Source organism: Mchenga conophoros, linkage group LG5, assembly GCF_057382185.1.
Source record: "Mchenga conophoros isolate Kocher_MC1m ecotype Shallow Benthic linkage group LG5, M_conophoros_male_GT1.1, whole genome shotgun sequence".
Classification (NCBI taxonomy): Eukaryota; Metazoa; Chordata; class Actinopteri; order Cichliformes; family Cichlidae; genus Mchenga; species Mchenga conophoros.
The window spans coordinates 15,410,389-15,435,033 of NC_140530.1; the positions used below are offsets into that span (position 1 = coordinate 15,410,389).

Consider the following 24,645-nt stretch of genomic DNA (forward strand, 5'->3'; position numbering starts at 1 on the left):
TGTTTTTTGTCACAGAGAAATTTTTATGATGATGTGAGTGCAGCACCGAGATCTTTTTCTGCTTGTCTCGCAGCACACTTCCACTAAATCAACTTCGCAGAAAAAGAGAGGCTCCATACCAAGGTACCGCAAAGCCTGATCAAAAACACAAACACATTCAAACCAAAGAAAAAAGGCATTTTTGTGCATTTATAACAGACAGACACAGACAACAGCAAAATCTACAGTGAGGACATTAATTATTGCTCTGCCTGAACTAAAAGAATGGATTTTCACAATGTCCAGAAGTAAAAGCGTGGAACAGGTGATGGAGCACGTAATGGAGCGCCACTACGACTTTGACCTCACCTACATCACAGAGAGGATCATCTCAGTCTTCTTCCTGCCAGACCTGGAGGAGCAGCAGTACCGCAGAAACCTACAGGAAGTGGCCTCCATGCTGAAATCCAAGCACCAAGATAAGTTTCTGGTCAGTGTGAAAGACTGAAACAATAAGAAACATAAAATTCAAAACAGGCATAACAATGTTTAATATTAGATTCAAGCAATGGAGTTTTGGATTTGTAAATTTCTTCTGCCTTCCCCCAGCTTCTAAATTTATCAGAGAAGAGACATGACATCACCAGACTCTACCCAAAGGTACAGGCACTCACATCTGACACATAACTCAGGCTACTAAGACATCACCGAAGTGCATGAGCAATGTATGTGATATACTGTAGGTACATTTATATGTATATTTAGGGTTAATGAAAATACTTTACAAAGCATAAAACCACTAGTATTTGAAATATCTTCCTCTGCGATGCAGGTGCAGGACTACGCCTGGCCCGATCTTCATGCTCCACCCCTGGACAGGATCTGTGCTGTTTGTAAGGCCATGGAGACGTGGCTAACTTCTGATCCAAACAATGTAGTGGTCCTCCACTGCAAAGTCAGTGTAGTCTGAATACTCATCTGATTCCTTTGCGCTTAAAAAGTTATAACACCAGTAAAACTGATTTGATAATTCCTTTGATTTTTGTTTTGACAGGGGAACAAAGGAAAAACAGGGGTCATTGTGGCAGCCTATATGCACTACAGCAAGATATCAGCGGGGTAATCTGCATTTTGATTATTAGTCTGCTCTTAGCCTCAATATGCCAGCATATGTAAGGATCTACTGTTTGCACAAATGAGCCCTTATGTCCAAAAAAGCCACTAAAACAATCTTTGTGGATTTGTTTAAATCTGTAGATAAAGCCACCAACAGATTTCATGACTTCCTCTTAGCATACACCTCATCAACATCAAGCTCAAGAAATAATGAATGAACTAATACACTTCTGCCCGTGTTCACAGAGCCGACCAGGCCCTCACCACATTGGCCATGAGGAAGTTCTGTGAAGATAAAGTCTCCTCTTCCCTGCAGTCCTCTCAGAAGAGGTGTCAATCCCCTGCATATCATCCATTTCCTCCGCCCACCATTAATCTTTTCTTGTTGTGTTGCAGTTATCACCTCAGTCACTGTGTCATCACACCATTTCTTCACCTATCTTTGACAGATACATCTACTACTTTGGTGGTTTGTTGTCAGGTACCATCAAAATGAACAGCAATCCCTTGTTCCTGCACCAAATCCTCATTCCTTCACTACCAAACTTCCAGGCAGGAGGAGGTCAGTTTTATAGGCTGCACTTTTTTTTAAATGGTAATTTTCAGTGTGAAAGTGGGAACAGTCAGTGTTTTACAATGTTGGGGGGGGGGGGGGGCAACAAAGCCTCTGTCTGCAAATTCTTACCCTTTTTATTATCCCTAAACTTATTTCTGTATTTGCAGGTTTTTATCCTTTCCTGAAAATCTACCAGTCTCTTCAACTGGTGTATACCTCAGGAGTCTAGTAAGTAACTGGTCAGTGTGTGTGTGTTTTCAGCTCACCTCCTGCGGGCAGACATCTTTCCTTCCCTCAGTCTCTTTCACACATGTTGACTCTGTCTGTGTTTAGGTGGAGCTGGGACTCTGCTTATGTTAAAGTTTATGCTGTTTGCCAGTGTTTACCCAACTGTGGCATGTTTTGACTTGTTTTATGTATTTTAAGATGGACTGTCCATTTTTTCTACTCTGTGTGCGTGTACCTGTGTGTGTGTGTGTCTAGTGATCCACAAAGCTCCAGGGCAAGAAAGCTGTGCGTGACTATGGAGCCAGCACTACTATTGAAGGGGGACATTATGGTGAGAAATAGCACATGATTAACTGTATGTCAGTAATTTACAACCTTTCTTTGATTTCTATCCTCTCCGTATCCACAAATACATACAGTACATCACTGCAATAACTACAACACTACTGCGTGTTGTTTTTTTTTAAGCTAAATCCTGTAGTCAGGATTTTATCCACGCTTAACAAAACGGCTACACAAAACACTTTTTGCCCTCCTGACTCTGATGCACTTTTGTAACCTTACTTTTGAACAGTGCTTGATTATTTTTAAACCACTTAAGAGTTAAATCTTCCCGAGACTGCATGATCATTTTCTCCCATCAAGAGGATAAAAATAAGTCCTTAGCAGCTCAGGAATAAAAGAAGGCATTTTATTTATCTCAGTGTAAGGGGCTGCTATCAATATCTTGAGACTATCGTTGTACACTGCTTTTCTATATGCATCTTTGTCCATAGGTAAAGTGCTACCACTGGCGGAGACGAGCAACAGAAAGAGAGGTGGTCTTTAGAGTCCAGTTCCACACCTGTACTGTTCATGGAGCCCAGCTGTGGTTTGGCAAGAGTGAACTCGACCAAGCCTGCATAGGTATAAAATTACAAGTCCAAAGTTTGTCAGTTGTTTGGAGGAGCATGGAATGGCAAGAAAAAAATGCCAGCTTGAAGCAATGACAGAGTCAGACAATTGGGCATAGAAACTGATGCTGGTAACTACAGTCATTTGTTTCAGACAACGTCACTTTTTCTGTAACTCACTTTAAGCATTTGTTTTGCAGACATAACAGCAATGTAGAGGTATGTCATCATTCCTTATGTCTACACTGCTCAAAAATGAAAAGAACAGTGTTTTTAATCAAAGTATAGCATTAAGTCAGTTAAACTTCTGGAGTATTGATTTGGCCAGTTACATTTCTGGAGACTGGCAGTTACTCTAAGAGAACTGGACAGGGCTGTAGAAGGTGGTTAGCACATCAGCAGGACCAGTATCTGCTCCTTTCTGCAAAGAGAAACAGGATGAGCACTGGTGTGAATCTCTCTGACCAAACAATCAGAAACAGACTTCATGAGGGTGGCCTGAGGCCCTGACGTCCTCTAGTGGCCCTGTGCTCACTGCCTGGCACCTTGGAGCTTCACTGGCATTTGAGATGATGGGAGCAGGTTTACTCTGAGCCCATGAGACAGATGTGAAAAAGCCCAGATAAGCCATGGAGAACTTTATGCTGGCTGTAACATTGTTCAAAATGGCCAGTTTGATGGTGGGTCAGTGATGGTCTGGGGAGGCATATCCATCAAGGGACTAACACACCTCTCCAGGTTAGGCAACAGCAACCTGACTGCCATTATGTATCGGGATGTTATCCTTAGACCCACTATCAGACCCTAAGCTGGTGCGCTGGGTTCTGGGTTCCTCCAGGTGCACGACAATGCCCAGCTTCATACAAACTACTGACTACAATTTTGACTTGCTGCAACGAAATTTCTACAAATTGGACTAGCCTGCTGCATCATAATTTTTTTCACTTTGATTTTTGAGGTGTCTTTGACATGGTGATAATTTTCTTCCCATCCAACGATGTGGCATCCTTTCTTTCACATTACCCAGTCATATCAGGACAGATATCCAGCATGATTTTTTTCCCTGTTGAGATCTGATTTATTTTCAAAGTGTTTCTCGACTTTTTTGAGCAATCACAAGCTTTTTATGTCACTCTTAATTGAATTTTCTTTTAAAACTGGAGCATTAGCCAAACTTTTCCTTCTGTAACTGTTAGTAAAGCTCATAACATAATTACTGTTGAAATGACTTGTGCTCTTTGAAATGTGCACATATAAAGACATTAGCTACAATGGTTCTGAAAAGGAGCATTTACTGTCTGTAACTCTATTCCTGTAATTATGTGCATAGCACCCCCAGCAGGCTTACTTGATGTTTACTTGCTGTGTGTGGTTGTAAAACTTTAGTCTGTGTCATTGTTGCCGCCCTTTGCGATCCCTTGGCTCCACCCCATCTTCAAGGGGAGTTAGTACTGTTAGTACTCTAAATAACTGCAGCATGGTTGTTTAGACTCTGCCTCACAGCATAAAATATTACAAAAAGGAAACTTTCTGCTGCATAATTCTGCTGCAAACTTGAAATTGTTTACATGACTGTATTATTCAAGACCCACTTATTCCTCAGACCATTGTTTTGTTTGTCTTCAGAGACAAATAGCAAAGGACAGCGTCAGCTTAGATGAAACAGAAATGGTTTAACGTGGTTCACTAAGCAGCAGTCTAAGGACAGTACCTCTAAGTGCTACATGCTGACTCATGCATAAAATATACAACTAATATTAAATCCACACTTATGTATGAAACTAAAAAACAAGCTAATTTTAGATAGACTTCTATGATGTGCCGTGCTCTGTTTCCTTTTTTGGCCTATTTATTTCCATTATGCTGAGAGTAAAAGCAAGTATCTTTATTTATTTACTTTGTTTTGGTGTCTCTCTGTAGTTACGGTCTGGATATTTTAGTCACTCCTTTATGTTTGCCTTTCTGTAGATGACAGGTTCCCCCCTGATGCTACAGTGGAGTTTATCTTCGCTAATGGACCAGAAAAAATAAAAGGTAAATATCACTGTTACATGCATATCTTTGAATCATTTCATGCATTCCTCGCACCCAGTCTCTTCTTTCTCATTTTAAATTAAGTTCAACACTTCATGGTTCTATTCTACGGCATGAAACTCCTTGATTTTAGCTTCTGCTATACCAGCAGGCTTAATACAATAGCTATATAAAGTAAAAACAATACACATACAGGACACCACTCATAAATACTAATAAAATCTAATATATTAGTAATGAGCTATGTGTAAATATGTTTCAAATAAAAACTTTGTGTTTGAGGTCAAGAATACCACCAGAATGACACCTCCATCAAAGTGGAATATAACACCTCGGATCCTGTTGTCAGATGGGACTCCTATGAGAATTTCAATCTGCATCATGAAGACAGCATGGAAAGTAAGAAATGCTTTACATATACATCTAAGATCTACAGCCATGGTCAAATTCTGTTAAGTCTTCTGTTTTATTTAATAAAAAATCATCTAGTCCTTACCAGGGCTTAAAATGAGATAAATACAACCTCAGATCAACTGCAGACGCAGTCCAATGAAACACTAAGTACACTCCATGATTCAGTAGCTTGTAGAACCACAATTAGCAGTGATAATATGCAGTAATCATCTTTGGTATGACTTTATCAGTCTGTCACATAGTTGTGGGGGAATTTTGACTCACTCTTTTTTACAGCATTTCTTCAGTTCATTGACGTTTGCAGACATTCATTTATGCACAACTCTCTTAAGTTCTCACCACAGCATTTCAACTGGATTGAGGTTTGGACTAATTTTCCCCTTAATTTCTCTAGAAACAGTAATATACTTATTTTTTGACACACTGTTTCTTCATTTTAGCTCAATATTAGTCGGATAAATAATGACCCAGTGTAGTATGTCATATTCTGTAGTTCATCTGAGGTTGTAGTTACCTATTTTTTAGACCTGCTAATGACTGGATTCTTTTTCTTGAGTCCTGAAAGAAACATTAGAATAGAAAGAAGGTGAGCTTTCTTCATATTTTGACTATGGGCTTTAGATAAAGAAGGAGGAATCAGATTTCCATCTTGTTTTTATTAGATATCTTTCATACAAGGGGACCGCTGGATGGAAGCTTATACGCCCAAGTGAGGAAGCGACGTGGACCAGGAGCAACTGCCTCACCAGCATCAACCAATGGCTGCCTCACTACCAGCCCAACAGTGAAGACTCAAACTTCCACCCAATCCAAGACTCTCACCTACACCTCAAATTCCAGCTACTCCTCAGTCCCCTCTGATCACCTGGCTGACACCGCTCTAGCCATTAATGAAAGAGATAATATTGACTATCCATTGAGGAGAAGCAATAGGGAAGACGAAACAAAAGAGAAGACAAGAGGAAAAGAAAGGGACAGAGAAACAGCTATATTAGATGATACAGACCCATTGGGTCCTGGAGGGCTGAGACGAGAGCACTTGTGTTGCGGACAAGCAAGTATAAAGTGTGGTGACATGGGGTTGGAGAGGGACAGAGAGCCCTGTCTTCCCAACAGTCACTGTCTTGGACGTTGCAAAAGCATTAAAAATCATCCAAAAAGTCAAACTCTGCCAGTTTTACCATCCAAATCAGTGTCCCCTCATCCTCATTCAGCTCATATGGAGCTATGTCATCGCCACAGTGTCCATCCTCTACCAGAGTTGCCATGGGAACGTTCAACTCCACCTCTACCTCTACCTTTTGTCCATAGGCCATGTTACCCTTATTCCACTCGCGATCATGCACACCCACACAGCCACACCCTGCCAGCCTCAAATAGACTCTGCACTGGGGAAGAGTGTCACCTTCTTCATTATTCCAGCCACATCCCAGCGTCTCATCTATCCAACCAGCCGCAGCCATCAAGCCCTTACAGAGAGATGTTCTTTGGCTCTCCTGCACAGTCCTCTGGTTGTCCCTGGCAAGACTGCTCCTGCAGACGTGAACATCACTCAGCCTCACTTAAAACAATACACTCAGCTTACCCAGACCAATCAGAAACAATACACTGGTCTCAAGGAACAGGTGTACCTCCACAATGGGAAACTGAAAATCCATGGGACATAGCAAGAGAGGCAGAATTTTGGCAGTGCAAATCCAATACGCCTGTATTTCATCTCTACCAACCCTCTCTGGACCGAGGTCCAAATCTAGAGCACCCTAGATTTGTTGTTGCACCTCACCAGAACTACCCAATCCCCCAGTCACTAATAGATATACGGGATGGAGCCAGCAGTGGATACCACACGCCCTTACAGCCACGCCACTCCTGTCCCTGCTCACCTTATGAGTCATCTCCAGCTGAAAGCCATGAGAGTCGAGGTTATGCCTCAGGATATCACTCTGGATCAGCCTCCCCTCTACCTGCTAATAGCCCATCACCTGCAAAAGGAAAGCTGCCCGAAACCCCACTGGGATCCAGAGACCAAATGCACAATGAGCATCGCAAAGGTAGAGGAAAGGACTAAGTGGATGGGTTAACATGCTTTTTTCCCCTTCTTTTATCATCATCACTCTCTTATGTTATACTTTCATCTCATATATTTTAATCTCTCTTATCAAAGTCGAAAAGGCCAAGACAGACACAGAAGATGAGATATCCCAACATTCAGAAACTAAGTCTGATTCTAATGGACAATCAAGCACCCCTGGACCAGACTCTGACCATGACTACACACTGATTGGTAGCAGCAGCCCCACACACACAGAAGACAGGTGAGTGAAACTTTGCTTTCTGACATCTCACAATTCTGGAAAATACAGCTACATATAAAGATATGAAGAAAATTATCATATGTGGTCTTTTCATTAGTGTAAATGTCGACAGTCCTTCTCAAAGCCAAGACACATCAACACCTCAAGAGTCCAGCGCAAGTAACAAAAATGTGAAACCAACAGAAACACAAACTCAAGGTTCAATCATACCTGTCAACCCCGTGCAAACATCAGGTGAGTCTTCTGAAAGTAGCAGTCCTGATGGTAAGCTTGGAGCAGTCAAGGTAACGGGACATGCACATGGATCTAACACATCACATGCTTCAAGCTATGCAACTGTCATTATCACCCCAGTTCAAGTGCAACTCAATGGTTCTGCCCTCCCTAATGATAGCCCATCAGACAGCAGCAGAGGTGTATCCATAAATCCAGCCACTAGTTTAAGTTCTAGCCCTTCCACCACTTTCCCAAATTCTCCTATTGGTTCCCCGGAGCTACAGTCTTCTCCTCTGCGCTCCTCATCTGCTACAGACACAGCAGGACAAAGCTTGACTCCAGACAGAAACAGCTCAGCTGACACCAAACCGCCTTCACCTGTTCCCGATGGATACCATACACCAAACTTTCCCTCAGCATCCTATTACTACTCATTACTAAATGTCCCCCATGTTCCATACACTGGGTACACTGCAGTCACTATCCCCACCATCCAGCCACCGCTCCCAGAGAAGAAACGCTTTTCCACAACAGCAGGATCCCTAAATGGACACAACTCTCTAATTCGGGCTTCCTCAGCTCCTTCCCCCACACATCATGTTACTTTCTCCCCTGCTGTTGGAGAGCAGAGGAGGGGGTCTGCACAGCACAGCTGCCAGGAGGAGCCAGACATCAGGGTCAATGCTAAGTTTGTCCAGGACAGCTCCAAGTACTGGTACAAACCAGGCATCACCAGAGACCAAGGTGAGAGCTTTAATGAAACATGAATTGGTAGTATCAGGAACACTTAATACATCAGGATGGTTCGTATTTAACTCGTATTATGGTCAGTGTGTCTGTTTTGGGCCATTACATCATAGCTCTAATGTTTCTACCATAGCCATAGCTGTGTTGAAGGACAAGGAGCCAGGAAGTTTCCTCATCAGAGATAGCAATTCCTTCCAGGGTGCCTATGGCCTGGCCCTCAAGGTGGCTACCCCTCCTCCTAATGCCAACTTCTCTTGGAGCAAAGGTATCTATCATAAGTTTAGCTTGTTTATAATGCCTCAGTCACACAGGCTTAGAGACTGATCGGCGACCCCCAGGCAACCTCTCACTTGTGAACCGGTGTATTGCCCAACAATTTGACAAGCAGTTCCTGGAGGTTGCTGGCTGCTGCTGGGTGAAATTCGTTGCTGCAGCTAAAACCTCTTTGTTAGCAGCAATCTGCTAGTAACCAAGGCAATAACTGCAAACAATAATGTTTGCTGCACACAGTAGTTTGCATGGAAGGTATCAAATTGTCTGCAATCACTCACTGACTACTCGACAAGAGACAGTAAAACTTGAATGAGTGCAACACAAACTGGAAACAGAGAACCTCTGCATTCAAAGTAAAATTGTGCCTTACCACTGCAACCCATACATTTCAGAAAGCACAATGTTTACTCTGAAGGCTGACAGTTTATGTGTCTGATTTGCATATGGCTCGCAGCAAGCAGTTGGCAAGTGTTTCCATACATTTCAGCGTCTTCCGTGCAAACTACAGATGTCCGGATGTTTTCAGTACAGCACTGTACACCTCTGTGCCTCAATTCCTCCAGCCACCAACTTGGCAACTTGTTAGTGAATACACGTTTTTCCCTAGAGGCCAATGGTTGCCAAGGGCTCAATTACTGTCCTCTAGGGCACAACTTGTCACTGTAGTATTCTCCTGAACAATAGGTGTCGCCACTGAGACAAAACCTCCAAATCAGAGGAAGTCAAAACCAGTGTTGCAATGTCTCCTTTTGTATTATGAGTGAATCTATGATTTTCTGCACTGATATATAGTTAAACTGTTGGTAATAAATAAATAAATCAGATCCTGGGTGAAGTTACAAAAGTTGAGAGGTGCATAATCAGCCAAAATGACCACTTGCGCCAAAGAATGTATGGCACTTTTGCTATGCAGTGTTGTTTGTGAGGTTGAAAATGGCTGGTATAAAGGGCCCATAAAGCATGCAAACTGGAACACAGAAAGAAATAAAGAAATAAAATGGACATTTACCAAAGCATCTAAAGACACACTGATGGCTGCATTTTGAAAAACGCCAAATAAATTATTTTGTGATGGTGATACAGTGTGTTAATTTTCGTTTATGTTTATAGAAGATTTTTGGCAGCAAAACAAGCCCTTTTTCATCCTTCCTTCCTTTTCAATCTCCTGTCTCCCAGGGGATCCTCTGGAACAGCTGGTGAGACACTTCCTGATCGAGTCTGGGCCGCGAGGAGTGAAGATCAAGGGCTGTCAGAATGAGTCCTACTTTGGTTAGTTACACTGTAGATGCAAATGCTGCCATTTATTTCACATTTTCAGTGTTGTGTGAGAAACTTAGCATTTTAATCTACATACAGTTTTTGAATATTTACTATATTCCAAGCCTCAATTTTCTGTGTTTTAATCCCTTCTAATCTGTCACATTTGCAATCTTCTTACCTTTTTTTTTTTTTTTTTTTTGTCTCAGGAAGTTTATCCGCCTTGGTGTACCAGCATTCAATTACTCCCATCTCTTTGCCATGTCCTCTTCACATCCCAGAAAAAGGTATTAATTGTTTAATTAGATTTCAACTAAATCTATTATGCGAGAACAGTTAAATGCTCTTCTATGAATAGGAGGCATTTTACAGCCTTAAATGAAATTCATCATGTTTCAGATCTGGTTGGGGAGCTTCAGGAAATGCAGAGTGCAACAAATACCAGCACTGCAGCTGAGCTCCTCAAACAAGGAGCAGGTACTTCTCAAGCTCCATATTTTCACAATGTTGACCTGTAAGAATAATATTAATAATAATAATAATCTTTGTCATTTCCCTAATGAACCAGCGTGCAACGTCCTCTACCTGAACTCTGTGGAAACAGAGTCGTTAACTGGGCCCGAAGCAGTTTCTAAGGCAACGAAGTTCACTTTGTCTCTGAATCCACGCCCAGTGGCAACCATGGTCCACTTCAAAGTGTCCTCTCAGGGTATCACACTAACCGACAGCAAGAGAAGGTACTTATGAATCACTACAATGTTACATATTAGGAAGAGCGTCAGTTTCACTTAATGAGTATTATTTGTAAATTTTGTGGTATTTGTTATTGTATTAAACAATCATAGGAAGTATTAAGTCTTTCTTTCATGCCAGACTTAATGTTATGTATGTTTACACAGGCTATTTTTTAGGAGACACTACCCAATCAACAGTATCACCTTTAGCAGTCTTGATCCTCATGATCAGAGGTGGGTCGTTAAAACTAAAACCAGTTTTATCCATGTTAATAAAAAACTACCCTTGTTTCTATGTCACTGTTGATTATCTTTAGTAAAGGTGGGAACAGACGTGTGTTTGTCGCTGCTGTAATGACTTATATTTTTCTAATATAAGTTCTCTTTGTGAGTTGCATATTCGCTTTTTTATGTGAGAAATGGATGTATATTGCTACTCTTTTCCCTAGTAAAACAGTCTCTGTGTCCTTGTCACTTTGTCTCTATTTGTGTACCCGTGCTTCAGGTGGACTAATTCTGATAGCACGTCAAGCAAGTAAGTGCTTGTGTGGCAGTGTTTTTCCCTTATCAGTGACAATACCAGCTGGCACTATGTGCTTCTTTGCATGGCAATTGATCACCATTGGATTTGCTACTCGCTTTTCAAAAGAAAATTGACTTTCCCTCAGTGTTAAATGGGGTTTGCTTTTTCTTTTGACCTCTTGTGTCTGCCCTCTGGTGCAGGATGTTTGGCTTTGTGGCGAGACGGACAGGCACTGCTACAGAGAATGTGTGTCACCTGTTTGCAGAGATGGACCCCGAGCAACCAGCTGTAGCAATCGTCAACTTTATCAACAAAGTCATGCTGGGACCACAGCTACGGAGATGAGAAAAACTGAGAATTTTTTTGGGGAAAAAAACCTCTCTGAACTGTTAGGGATCTGGGGAAGACATTAAAATGGTTTTTGACATATTTTCTCATGAAGTGTGTGTATATACCATTTTTGTTTGTGTTTATACAATTTGCATCACTGTGCTTGGCTGTATGACTGTTTTTATAAGAGAATCTAATTCTGACAAATCACTGCTCTGTAGGTCAAAGTATTATTTAGAGGAATAGCCAGTGATTGACCGAAACTTGGTGATATTTGCTGAATAAGACTGAAAAAGAGATTTAATTGGTTTTGTGTTTGTATCTTTTATTTTTATTATTGTTGTTAAAATCATTTATGTTATCATTTTTCAAACTGTTCACATGATGAACAAACTTTTGAAACTGCATGAGCAAGCATCCATGTTATTTTCCTAACATTTTCCATACATCAGTATCAAAAGCTGAAGAAAAAGGGCTCAGAATGTGGCAGGAAGTAAGAGTCATGTGTTCAAGGGTAAACTGGTATAGTTGCACTTATGAAACACTGGAAAGAGTAAAGCAAGTAGATTCATGAAAGTGTGTATTCTGATGATCTAAGGCAAAGGTGTGGCTGCAGTTTAACTCACTCATTACATATAAATGTGAAACATTATCAGTTTTGTCCTCACAGCATGAATACTAATAAAGGTCTAACTACAATAGAGCATTATGTTAACCAGAATTTAAAATGCAGACTATCTAGCAAAAAATTTTGTAATGTAAAATAAAATCTTAAAATAGATTTTAACAAACATGCAGTAAGTTAAGAGGTCATAAGCATTACATGAATATGAACAACTTTTCTTATGTTGGTAATGTCATAATAAAAGCGCATAGAGAAGTTTTTAGTTAATAATCACTTCATGAGTGAACTGTTTCACTTAAAACCAAAGACTATTGTGATATTTTGAACTGTTGTTTTTTCTTTTTTGAAATACATTTTTCATTTTGCTATTTGTGTTTTTTCTGTACACTGAAACAGTATCGAGGTGACTTCAGCACAATTATTATTTGTCATATTGGATTTTTATGTACAAGAAGTAATATATTTTAGGTGTCTGAGGTGGTGAAAAGAATGATGTATGTCATATCTGACAAGAACATTAAAGCAAGTGTTCTGAAACCAAGTAGTGTCTTCATAATTAAAGTTATAAGTTAGGCACATCTTGAGACAATTTAAGTTTAAAGGATCATCTTCTCTGTGTTACTTACAAAGAACAGGTGATAGCTTAGTTGTGACGTTCTAATTGCAAACATCTGGCTGCCGGTTTGATTTGGTACATCTCAGCCTTTGAACGCATAATTTAGGCACGACAGGAATCACAACGCATCGATTAAAAGGACGAGGTCCCACCGAGATTTGAACTCGGATCGCTGGATTCAAAGTCCAGAGTGCTAACCATTACACCATGGGACCGGTTACGTTAACGCTGCGCACATACGGCTTCAAGTACACGTATATATGTTTCATCATACTCTCTCCCAATGTCAGCACTGGTAATAATTACGCTGTTAACCTGTCGTTTAGGATTAAACACATTAGTTCTCCGGTTATATCTTGCCTAACGTTGGGCTTTTCGCTGCAACTATCTGGTGTTCGGACACTGCTGGATACACACATATATACGTATATATAAAGCTAACCAAGCTAACAATCATAGCTTCAGAGTCTTGACCGTGTCGGAATAAGAAACAAAAGCTAATTCGTTATATTCGAAGCATCAATGTAAAGATGCAAACTGTCCACCACGTCTGCCTAACCGACATGTTTGATAAAATCAATACAATCCTGTATCGTACGGGATAATCACTTTAGAATCTAGCTAGCTACTCGTTATCCGATACGACTTGACAAAATAAAAGCGTCGTTTTCAAAATAAAGTTTCCCCAATTTCATTAGCGCTAAGTGTGGATTCAGTTAAATTTATAAACTAATATACCGTGAAGCTTTATGAATGTGAAAAGCGAGGCTTTATTTCTAACCAATAGCATTATAGGTGAGAAATATTACATACATTTGAAATTATTAATCCAAGAAAATAAGTCGCAAGCCATTAACTCAAATCGACACTAGAAGCGCCATGGACATAGTGTACTGAGGTAAGGGTTTGTGTAATGAACATAACGACACAGTAACTACATCAGGTGTTCCAGGGTACTTAATAACCGCACACCTATGTATTTTTCAAGCCCAGTTGTTTAGCAGGTTCTCTGTCCAATATTCAAATTTTAAATCACCTGAAAGGGTTGAGAGCCATAAGTTGCTTATGCTTGTGTATTTTTCCCCCGTTCGTTTCTTTGAAACAACAAAAGGCTTCTTTGTCACGATTGCTGGAATAAGCTCAACTACTGCATAAAAATGCATTTTTCTGGCAGGCACGCAGGGATTTATGGCTGAATAGCTCTATGCTGCTCTGAAGCAATGTAACCCTGTGGGCTTTAGTACTGTTGCTTTGTTATATCACAAGGACCCACGTGTGACGAGTAGACATGTCCTTCCTGATTCTTCCAGAAGAGGGAACTAGAGGAACTTTAATAAGCAACTGGATCTCCACATTGCTGCTCCTGGCGAGGTTCTGAAGGGAAAACAGTACAAGTCCAGGATTTCTCTTTAAGATTTTTTGTGAATAAAAACATGCTTGGTCTCGCCGCACCCTAGTCAAGAAGCGGATCATGTAACAACTCACGTAACTGTCTTCAATGTGTGTTTGCGTGTGCGTGGCTTATAAAGTCCAGGAACAGCTTCCATGTCCTAACGCCCAACCCCGAGTAATTATTTAAAAAAATACATTTATAAAATACATTTTAAAAAATGAAGCTGAAAAAGGAATTTATAAAGTCAGAGAGTGAATGCAGACTAAAGATCACTAAAGTCTAAGTCACATATAATAAGAACTGCATTTGTTTTGTTGACTTCAACAGACCATACAAACAAAGGTACATTAAAATTAGTATATAGTAGTACAGGTACTGAAGGTGGAATGGGCAAAGGCGATATTCAGTTATTAATTTACCAGACTGATGGTTATACTGTTCTGAACCTGCTAGCTCTGCAAATTAAATTCTAGCAGCGATTTTAAATTATAAAAAAAAAAAAAACAGAAGAAGAAGAAGAAGAAAGCAAAGTTGAGAACTGGGTTGCTTTTGGTCCTGCCTGACTTTATTGCTCTCCTTCACGCACCTCCTGTGGTAAATGTCCTAGAGGGATGGCCATTTATTGCTGCTGAAAAACAGTGCTGTTTACATCACCTGCTGTATAGTTTTACAGTTCAGCATGGCGCAGCCCGGACACCATGCAGTGATGCAGCTGCTGCAGTTACTCTCATTCAAGCAGATTCAAAGGTTCTAAAGATGTTCAGAGCCATGTTGAATTTGATGTTTACATTACCCAGTAATACTGAGCCAAAGGAATCGAAAAGTGCTGACTCCACGTCACACATATTGATCATGTTGTTTCCTCCTTGTCCTTGCTGCTTCCTGAATCCCAGCATCATGCCTTTCATCTTCCCCTGTCACCGGGGCTCTTCTTTCCTGGCAATGGCCGCATTTACTTCCACTCTCATCACTTGAAACCATATCACAAGAAATATGTGGATGGATTTACATCTCTACATAAAAATGTATTTTTTTTCATAACATGACTATATTTTTATCCAAAACTGTCAGATTTATGTTTTTGATTTCTGCATCCAGATATGTGTTTTGTGGTTTTCTTTTTCTCAAAAACTGGACTGTTGCTTAGGTGCAGAAATATTTAGACTTTTTTCTTCGTCAGTGAGAACTGTGGCGGCTGTTGTGTCATTCTCAGACCGATAAACATGAGGCTCTGCCACAGATATGTGTGATCACTGAGAACTGCCGTAGGTGTTAGCATGCACTGCTGAGAACAACAGTGGAGGAAGTGCCCATTTTCACCACCAGTAGCCTGCCTGTCACCAAGTATAGGATTCACTTGCACATAATGGTGCTCAGACACGGTCCCCTGTGGATGAGGGGAATATTATGAATGCTTTGTTGTAATCAACTATCTTCTCACTTACAGTTTGTTGCTTTTCTCTCTGAGAGACAGTGCATTGTGGGGTTAAAGTGCTGGCACCCTTAGCTGAGCTGCTGCTTGTCTAAAGTGCCGACCGTCTACACTGCCTGGGGGAAGTGAGCCCATGAGGGCTCTGACCAGCAGCCCGAGGCATGCGATGATGACAGATGTAAGTGGAACAGGGTGGCAGTGCCTCAAGCAGGATATCCTGAGTTTCATAGGCATAACATGGATGCATGCTGCATTGCACAGCAGGACATCTACTAGCTGATCAACACATGATTTCACAATCTAGCTCCAAAAGCTCTCAGGTACTTTACATGATCTGGTGGACCCAAGGCCACTCTTGATCACTCTGGATAATTGAGTACTGTTAGATATACTATTTCTTCTTCTTCTCAAAAGACATGTAGAATGTGTTTGTTTGGGCAGACACATTTGGCATTGCTGGGCTTTCCTTGGAGGCTCTGCAATTGCTGTCAGACCTCTGAGCCTGTCCCTCAGACGTCCTCTGTAATTTATTAATTTTCCACTTTCAGTGCATCAGCACTATTTTGCACAATAGATTTGCAGTTGCTTGTAAAGTTTGTCACTTCAGCAAATTATTTTACTTGTGGCTATAATAAAAATATCATAATGCATTATAATATACAAAGTGCACATAAAGCCCCATTGCAGTTTGGCTGTGTGATCAGCTGGTGTCCTGGCATAATAGCCAAAAGTGAAATCGAGCTGTCCTTAGAGCATATTTCAGTTTAAGCTCTGTTACTATGAAAGTTATTTATGTGTCTGCACTAGTGCCACGAAAACTATTCCCATAGTTTTAGTGGGTCAGTGTTTCTGATTTATTATTTCCACTCTCCTGGTTTCCAAACAGCAAGCCAGCTCACGGAGAAGGGCCGGAGCATTTGAGGACACAAAATGGCTGGGCCAGGATACATGTCTGACATGGGTGCTGTGGAGCCAAATAAACCCCTTGCAGCAGAATGGCTTGATCTAGTGCTGGTGCCAGACTTGGAAATAGCCCAAGCCACAGGACAAGGATCAACTCTCCATGAGCATTAACCTAACACCCACACACTTTACTACCAGTTACTGCACATGAATCAACACCTAATAAGCTTATGACACATATCTAAGGTGCTGGCGGGCTCTGGATATGCTAGTTCTGCGGTGCAGATAGAAAACCTGGCATAAAAACATCTGTAGTCGACAATGAACTCTGCACATACCTTTGGGTTTTATGGTTCAAGTCAAATTATTTAGTGGTCTGTGGCTAATCCTTGCCAAACAGGGGGTACCAAATGTAAAAACCCTCAGACAAGGAATGGACCAGAATATTTAGGGAATGTTTGTTGCAAAAAAAATCTTGCTGTTTTAGAGCCAAAGCTATACTCGCAGGGGATTTAGAAAACAGAACAGCAGTGCACAATATACTGTGGCTCGAGCACTGTTAGATCAATGCAGAGATAATTGGAAGGCTTGTGAAGCAGCAAAGTACGTGATACAATCTGATGAACAGAGGTGGCTATGCAACATGTCCATGTACTTTGTAAGATAGGCCTATATGTGTGTGTGTGTGTGTGTGTGTGTGTGCGTGTATTATCATTTCAAGGTAGCACAAACAAGTAATATATAAAATGGTAAAGCTCATGCACAATATATTCTAAAGCGGTATTATTTTTTACAGTAAAACACAGGCCTTGTAAAGCGGCAAAAATTACACTTTACGACTTGAACAGGAGCTTACAAAGTATCATATTCAAAGCTGCACTGACATCGACATTCTTTTTGTAATTGGCACAGATCTACCGCTTGTTTTTACAATTAGTTGGAAAAGGATACTTGGGACCGGATAGGCCGCCTCTCTTTTTCCCTCTCCCCTCCACATCTAAGACCTTTATGGTGTTTACATTACAGACACACCTCTGACCTTCACTCAGGCCCCCCACTGCTGGCCCTAATACCACACACACCACCACCATTTTAACTACATCCCAGAGATTATTTACGCACAAAGCCGGTTTCCGAAGAAACGTCACTCAAATTACGACAAAATAAACAAATGAATACAAAATAAATAAATGCACTAGAGCACAAGATACTGACCGTATTTTGCTTGTGAAAGCGTGTAGTGGAGGTGTGTAATCGTCTAGGGGTTTTTTGGGTTGGGTTTTTTTTTAGCACACTCGGCCACCGCTGGTGTATTGTAAATGTATGGCAACATCGCCATGCAGCGACGTTGCGTCTCCAGCCTACCAGTGTACTGCAGAGTAGACACACCCCTCCGATACGCACGCCTCATTGCACACATCTGCGAAGTGTCAAAAAATTCGCGGGGTTAAATTCATAAAATAAAAGATTTAGAGCCAGATTGAACTCTTGTTATTGTTTCAGATGTGTGTTATTGTTTGCGATGCTGTTGTGGCAATATTTACGTTTTTAATCAATATTGTTCATATTGCACGTAGCTGCAAACAAAGACATTCCTGTGTAGGTGAAAAAAACACGGCCCGGGAGAGGCAATTTCCACCTATTGGGACGACATACCGTGTCTAATGTTAAGCACGGTAATCCCCACACCGGGTCTCCGTTGAATCAGAGATCACAGACAAACGGTGTCGCTTTAAACCTCACGCGGTCAAAGTTGTTTACCTCTTCGTTACCTTTGACGTCACGACACACCCCTGTTTGAGGGGGACGGAACTCCGAGTTATTGGCACCGGAGCCCACCGAACAGATTAGAGCTTGAGAGACGCGTGGCCAACCACAACGGAGGAGACAAATCAAGCCCAAGCGTGATTGGTTGCCGTAGGGGCTGGGGGGGGAAATCCCTCTTTCCAGTAGAGGTCCTAGGGAGGGGGCGGTGCATAACAAAAAAAGAAAAAAAGTAATGGCCATCTATTTGGGTCCTGAAGAAGGAGGGATAGCCTAAATCTCGTCGGAGTATCGTCGCTGTTATTGCGTTATTATCATTTTGGCACGTGCATTTGTCTGTTGAGTGATACCCAGTTGCGTGTTAACCGTTTCCCCCGCAGCTCGTTCGTTGTGCTCGGCTGCAGAACGGTTAATGGGCTGGCTGAACTTGGTGCCGCGTTTTAGGGTTAAAGCAGCCAAGCTAGCCACGCTAACGTTAGCTACTACCGCGGCTGCTGTGAGAGCCAACGTCTGGAAGGGCGTACGAGTTTAACGTTTTCTCCCCGAAGTCTCCACACGTTTCTGAGTTTAGTGCCGCGCGCTCGTCTTCTCTTTCTAAGCTAACCTGCCTCTCGTCAACATGGAGGGGACATACTTTGCAAGAGCATGAAGACGACGAACGACGACTAAAGAGGATTAAAAACAACTCGGTCTTGATGGGGAAAAGTTGAGCTGAGGTATGAAACTCGCACACACAGGAGGAATGTTAAGGTCGAGAGTTGAGTTGTTGTGATTTCAGTCGCTCGAGACTTTAGAAGAAACTGATTTAGCGCAGTTTCACTCTGTGGCTCTATCACGGTGTTTGTTCCCGCACTCAACGCTATATGATTACCCCTGAGTATGTACGTTGCTGTTGAAAATAGTTCAGCGTTACATAAACAAGAGTAACTGCAGGTCAGGTACTGTTGGAAAAGGCCCACTCAGTGACTTGCGTCTTGCACTTTTTTTTGCTTTTCTGTTAAACAGGATTAAGAACTTGGGATAAATTGAAGAAGGGTTTCACGTCTTACCTATTGTGCAAGGACATGCTAAAGCGTCAGGTGAGACCTTTCTTTCTCTTTTGTTTTTTAAATCATACTTTGCAATGTGCAATAGTATATTGGTACACTAAGAAATTATGCAACTTTGTTCATACGCAAAATTTCCCATAGTGTCTAGATGGTTTTTTTTTTAACATGGACCCGAGTGATTATAAGTTAATTACCCCATGACAAGTTAAATAAATTTTCAGTGAAAGCGTCAGTAGTTTTTAAATTTTGGAAAGTTACCTAAATCAGTCACAGTCCCAAAACTAAGGTGTGTTTATATGCAAAAGTGAATATCAGGGTTACTTAAAATTTATTGTTATATGTCCCCATAAAAACTTTTACAGAGTGAAAATATTAATATTAAATTGCTGCTTTCTTATTCACCTTTAATAACAAACTGATATCAGCTGACATTTTATTGGCTCAATAAGAACATGATAAGATACTGAGAAGCTGCAGTGACTTGATGTACTTGGTGTACAATTCAGCTTTCCTGTCACATAGCTTACAGCTATAGTGTTCCTGTGCTACTACTGTTATGTGAGCATGGGAGCAGAATCCCTTTCACTGTAACACAACACATACTGCTTTCTGCTTGGCTGGAATTATTTATACTACTACACCTTAAGCACTCACATTAATAGTAATGGGGAATGGAGCCATTTAAGAATAATGACACCATTAATTAACACAAGCCTCCTGTCTCTTTCAAGTCTGAAATTTTAACAACCTTCTGCTCACAGGTTGCCTACCACTGTTCTTCATTTAACTAACTTATGGGTCCAGGTAAAACTAATAGCAAGGGGTGTATATATACTGCTTATTTTCCCAGTGGGCTCACATTTATCCATTTTTGATGAAAAAATGGGAGATACACACTTGTTCACTTTATTACATACATATAGCTGTAAATTCTATTCCAGGCCAATACACCAGCTCTTAGACATTTACAAAATTTCAGTTTTTGTAAATTTTGTCTAAGGTGATGATTCTACTTTATTATGTTTATTATGATGCCAGGTCTCTCTTGGAAATGGGGCAGGGATAGCTCAGTAGGTAAAGTGGTCGCCCCCATGATCGGAAGGTCGGCGGTTCGAATCCACTTAACGGCTACCCTGAGGTACCCCTGAGCAAGGTACCGTCCCTACACACTGCTCCCCGGGCGCCTGCTTAGTGGGCTGCCCACTGCTTCACTGAGTGAATGGGTCAAATGCAGAGAAAAACAAGTAATTTTCCCATGGGGATCAATAAAGTATCCATTATTATTATTATTATTATTATTATTATTAAATGAGTTTTTAATCTCAGTGAAAATTTTACCTGGATAAATAAAGGACTAATAAAATAATTATAGAAATCAGAGTGGATTTTATTTCCACAAAATGTATGACTTCAATAGTAAACCTAAAATAGAAACTGTCCGCCTTTTGATGTCAACAGAAACTCAGAAGGTTGTAAAATTAGTGTTTTTGGATTAGACTGGATTTCTATTGAGTCTCTAATAAAGCAGCCTGTTAATGTATCAGCGTACACAACTCGCATTGTGAAATAAATGGTCTGTCTCTTTCCAGTGTCTTAACTAACATATTATTAATGATGTTCTGAATTCAAACAACTTGGAAATTTACTCAAGAACCGATATTATTTGGGTCAGGGCCTGAACTCAACCTAAATCAAGACAAACTAGGCTCGGTGACGTAAATCCTTTTTGTTGTAGGACTGAGCACAGACGGTTCGCGGGAAGCTACGAAAAGGGCCTGGTTTGTGTCATTATTTACAGTAACAGGTAGCAGGTTGTTTATGGAGGGGTATGCTGTGGTGATAGCACAACCCATTAGGTCTCCTACACACTGAAATACCCCAGCCCCCTCCTCTTTTTCATGACTAGGGTAATTGGTTGCTTCCTCTTACATGTGACCCTATAGAAAGAGAGAAGCTGCTGTGCTTTGCTGTGAAGACCCACTTATACGTACCTCTGCGCATGCACGCTTTTTGACACTTATGTTCTGTTGCCTGTAAGACTAATGAAGTGTTAAGTTCTCACTAATGTCTTTGGGTCCTCTTTTACATCTTGTGGTTGATGCTTTCTAGGCCAGAAGCATCACACAGGTAACATGATGTATATGGAGCGCATCATGCTGAAATGAATTATTCCTGGAAAGCAAACTGTGTCATTGTTTTTAACTGGGGCAGTTTGCGTGTAGTGATTTGTTTGTTTGTTTGTTTTTTCCCTGTTTATTTTAGTATATAAATAGGTAAAGTACAACATTTTAATGGCATTGTACATTTCTTCACCTTTCAAAATCTGACTTCTTTATAGAAATACAAACAGTGAATTCTTTAAGTTTATGTCTTTTAATAGGACTATTTCCTGAATGAGAGAGAGCAGTTTATGGTGGTTATATAACCTGACATGTCGGCTAAGTGTTTTTGCATCCACCTCACCCACATGTCTGTAGTGTGTCCGGTTCTGTCCAGTTGGATTTTCTGCGTGTGTGACTCCGTGTGCTAGAGAATGTGCATTTTTCTGTCAAATTCAACATAGACATAAACAAGACTTTTGGTGTGTGTTTGAGTGGGCCTCTCCTTGCCTCGTCTCTTTCCCCTCCAGAGTCCAGCAAGGGGCCCAGCATAAGGGGGGCAGCCTGCCGTCACTGCAGCTCTCTCTCTCTCTCTCTCTCTCTCTCTCTCTCTCTCTCTCTCTCTCTCTCTCTCTCGTTACTGGCCAGCAGAGGGGCCTGGGTGTTGGGGGAGCGTGAGGTGGGGAGGGGGTTACAGAGACCATAGGGCTGGACACGGGACATGGGACCCCCCACCCTTTCCAACCCCAGTTTAGCCCATCCTGTGTGGGGCACAGGTCACCTTGTCATGTGCTATTACTGCAGCTGTAACATGCTCCCTGCGATTGTAGGAAAAGAGCATGAGATAGTCCCATGGAGGCTGCAGGAGGAAGAATGAGAGAGAGGCAAAGTGAATAGACAGGACTGGACCAGTCTGCTCAGCCGGTTGTTTAGCTGCATTACAGACTCTGGTTGTCTGCTTTGTTGTTGTTGTTAGGTCTACGTTGTCCGTTTTCTTTTTCTTTTTTTTCTTTTTTTTTTTGGGGGGGGGGGGGTTCTATTGTTTTCTCTACACAGTTTCCTGCATTTATTTATTCATTATTTTTCCTAACTTAAGAGTTTTTAACATATATATAATCACAATCTGAGATTATATATCACTAATCTCAGATTGTGTTATTTTCAGACCCACCTTCCTTGTTCCTTCAGTTTCCTTTTTTCATTGTGTGTCGTCCCCCCCCCCCCCCCAAAAAATGGTATTGTTGGCTTCACTCTATATACCTTTCTAAGCATGAGTCACAAGGCTGTGTATTTCCATTGTAGAACAGTCCTCTGTAGCCAGGGTCATTCCAGATCCAGTTTGTTTGATGTGTTAAGTACTCGTAGTGACCCAGCCTGAAGTATGCAGTAAAACTCATCGCCTATATTTTCTCCCTTTTCTCTCTAACTCCCTCAAAAACTCATCTTTGTCCCCCAACCCCCCCCCCCCCCCCCCCCACCCCCCTTCGTTGGTTTCTCTTTAACTGTATGTTTTTTTTTCCCTTTAAGAAAAACTTTTGGCAGAAGAGAACAATTTCAGATTCATTTGTGGGATTGCGTCATGTGATGTAGATGGAGCATGCACATTGGACTGTGGTGCAGGTCCTCCTCTAGTTTACACCCTCACACGCTCCATAGCAATCTCTCTCTTTCTTCCAGTACTGTTATAGGTCTGGATGTGATTCTGACTCTGACTCTTATGTGTTGGGATGTGGTCTGTAAGTTCATTGCTGACATTCTTGGGACGTGATGCCAGAGATTTTTATTTCCCGCTTTCCCCTCTCTCTTCTGTATATCTGGGTGCACTTAAAATGATCCCTTCTTGAAAACGCTGTCTGGGTCCTCCCTGTTACTTGCTTTGTTATATCCTGCCCTGTCCTCAATCACGGTTCATTTCAGCGTCCAGGCTCTAATGGCATCACTTAATTAGGTTTGTTAGATGGTGGGCATGGGTTGAGGGTGTGTTTTATAATCACTTGATATTGACTGAGATGAAAGTTAATCTAACATCTGGGCTGTGTTCCAAATCTTTTTCGCAGCTGAAGTGTTATTTATTTTTCTTCTGTAAGTAACAAGGGCACCTGACAATGAAAACCAATGACCACTCTCCTGTTTGGTAATCACATACTTGTGATGCAGCTGGAAATTCAATGGCAAGAAGAACAGAGGGAAAAAAGTTATCTTATGAGTGATTTTGGACTCTTGCCATGGTCCACATTGGCACTTATCCCTGTATGAATATTTCACAGCAGCTCACACTCCCTGTAGATCCAGTAAGTGTAGCAGAAACACACAGTTACAGATACCTAGAATCACACAGGGGTACACAAAGTGGTGCATTACTATATTAATAATCCTTCATGTTTATTGTGTTACTGCATGTCATATACTAGCTCTTAAGATGTCTGCTCTCTGTGTTCCTCAGATTAACACGATCTGTATTCAAGACATCATATTTGCATTGATTGACATCAAATGTCAACCTGTTAGAAGGTGTAGTTATAGAGGTGGTCATTTGGGACACAAGGATGTGTGTGGTGCAAACACTTTGCACTAATAAATGTGATGTGGTTGTTGCCATTTTCTGAAGAAATTATGCAGACTTTGGTGGGATATTCCTCCAAGTCCTCAGAGTTAAAATCCTGCCAGGTGTTCATTAATTAACATTTAATTAAATGATTTTCATGTGTTAAGGCAAATAAGGATACTCTGTTTTATTGCAAGATGTGATAAATTTTTTAAAATTAATTTATTTTATTTTTTTCGGGCACATTAATGCTAATTCAGACCAGACCACTCACAGTTCTAGACCATTTATCTTAAGAATTGATGAGCTGCTCAACTGCGAAGCATTAAGCATTTCGCAGACAATGCTGGTCTAACCTGGGACCAGTTATAGCATCAGTCTCTGGATTAGGGCTGTTCAATATAACGATATATATCGGATGACGATATAAAAACATCTATCGTTTCATTTTACGCTATCGTTTGTTTCGTGGTGTCGCAAAATAAACTGTTTACGGCAATATTTTTTCATCGTTTTGATGGTCACTGTAGTGGCTATATTAATTTCTTAAAGTTCTCGCTTTCTCTTATATTTAATATAACCACACTACAGACGGACAAGCGCC

At 41.1% G+C, this 24,645-nt stretch overlaps 2 protein-coding genes and 1 non-coding gene across 7 annotated transcripts in view; 2 read left to right on the plus strand and 1 right to left on the minus strand.

Annotated features, from left to right (window-relative positions):
* Window positions 1-12,802, plus strand: part of LOC146574008 (tensin-2-like) — a 30,680-nt gene extending 17,878 nt beyond the window's left edge. For 2 of the 4 annotated variants that reach the window (XM_085273537.1, XM_085273539.1), the window contains 23 exons: window positions 74-123; window positions 286-469; window positions 589-639; window positions 812-934; window positions 1,034-1,098; window positions 1,342-1,425; window positions 1,545-1,657; window positions 1,819-1,879; window positions 2,135-2,210; window positions 2,656-2,785; window positions 4,741-4,806; window positions 5,089-5,205; window positions 5,883-7,271; window positions 7,385-7,535; window positions 7,633-8,495; window positions 8,632-8,763; window positions 9,948-10,040; window positions 10,238-10,315; window positions 10,428-10,505; window positions 10,597-10,765; window positions 10,928-10,996; window positions 11,268-11,297; window positions 11,486-12,801. In XM_085273537.1, the coding sequence (XP_085129663.1) occupies window positions 74-123; window positions 286-469; window positions 589-639; window positions 812-934; window positions 1,034-1,098; window positions 1,342-1,425; window positions 1,545-1,657; window positions 1,819-1,879; window positions 2,135-2,210; window positions 2,656-2,785; window positions 4,741-4,806; window positions 5,089-5,205; window positions 5,883-7,271; window positions 7,385-7,535; window positions 7,633-8,495; window positions 8,632-8,763; window positions 9,948-10,040; window positions 10,238-10,315; window positions 10,428-10,505; window positions 10,597-10,765; window positions 10,928-10,996; window positions 11,268-11,297; window positions 11,486-11,630 (4,317 nt within the window). In that variant the 3' untranslated portion in view covers window positions 11,631-12,801. Of the gene's footprint in view, window positions 1-73; window positions 124-285; window positions 470-588; window positions 640-811; window positions 935-1,033; window positions 1,099-1,341; window positions 1,426-1,544; window positions 1,658-1,818; window positions 1,880-2,134; window positions 2,211-2,655; window positions 2,786-4,740; window positions 4,807-5,088; window positions 5,206-5,882; window positions 7,272-7,384; window positions 7,536-7,632; window positions 8,496-8,631; window positions 8,764-9,947; window positions 10,041-10,237; window positions 10,316-10,427; window positions 10,506-10,596; window positions 10,766-10,927; window positions 10,997-11,267; window positions 11,298-11,485 lie in introns of all 4 variants that reach the window. The other 2 variants (XM_085273540.1, XM_085273538.1) reach the window with 2 other exon arrangements.
* A 197-nt stretch (window positions 12,803-12,999) lies between these two features.
* Window positions 13,000-13,071, minus strand: trnaq-uug (transfer RNA glutamine (anticodon UUG)). The gene has a single exon. It is a non-coding gene; the product is annotated as a tRNA-Gln (tRNA).
* A 5,458-nt stretch (window positions 13,072-18,529) lies between these two features.
* The window catches only part of LOC146574010 (vitamin D3 receptor B), a 32,828-nt gene continuing 26,712 nt past the window's right edge, over window positions 18,530-24,645 (plus strand). Inside the window, exons 1-3 of one of the 2 annotated variants that reach the window (XM_085273545.1) lie at window positions 18,530-19,064; window positions 19,354-19,427; window positions 20,436-20,550. The gene's annotated coding sequence lies outside the window, so the exon portion shown is untranslated. The remainder of the gene's footprint in view (window positions 19,065-19,353; window positions 19,428-20,435; window positions 20,551-24,645) is intronic. The other variant, XM_085273544.1, reaches the window with a different exon arrangement.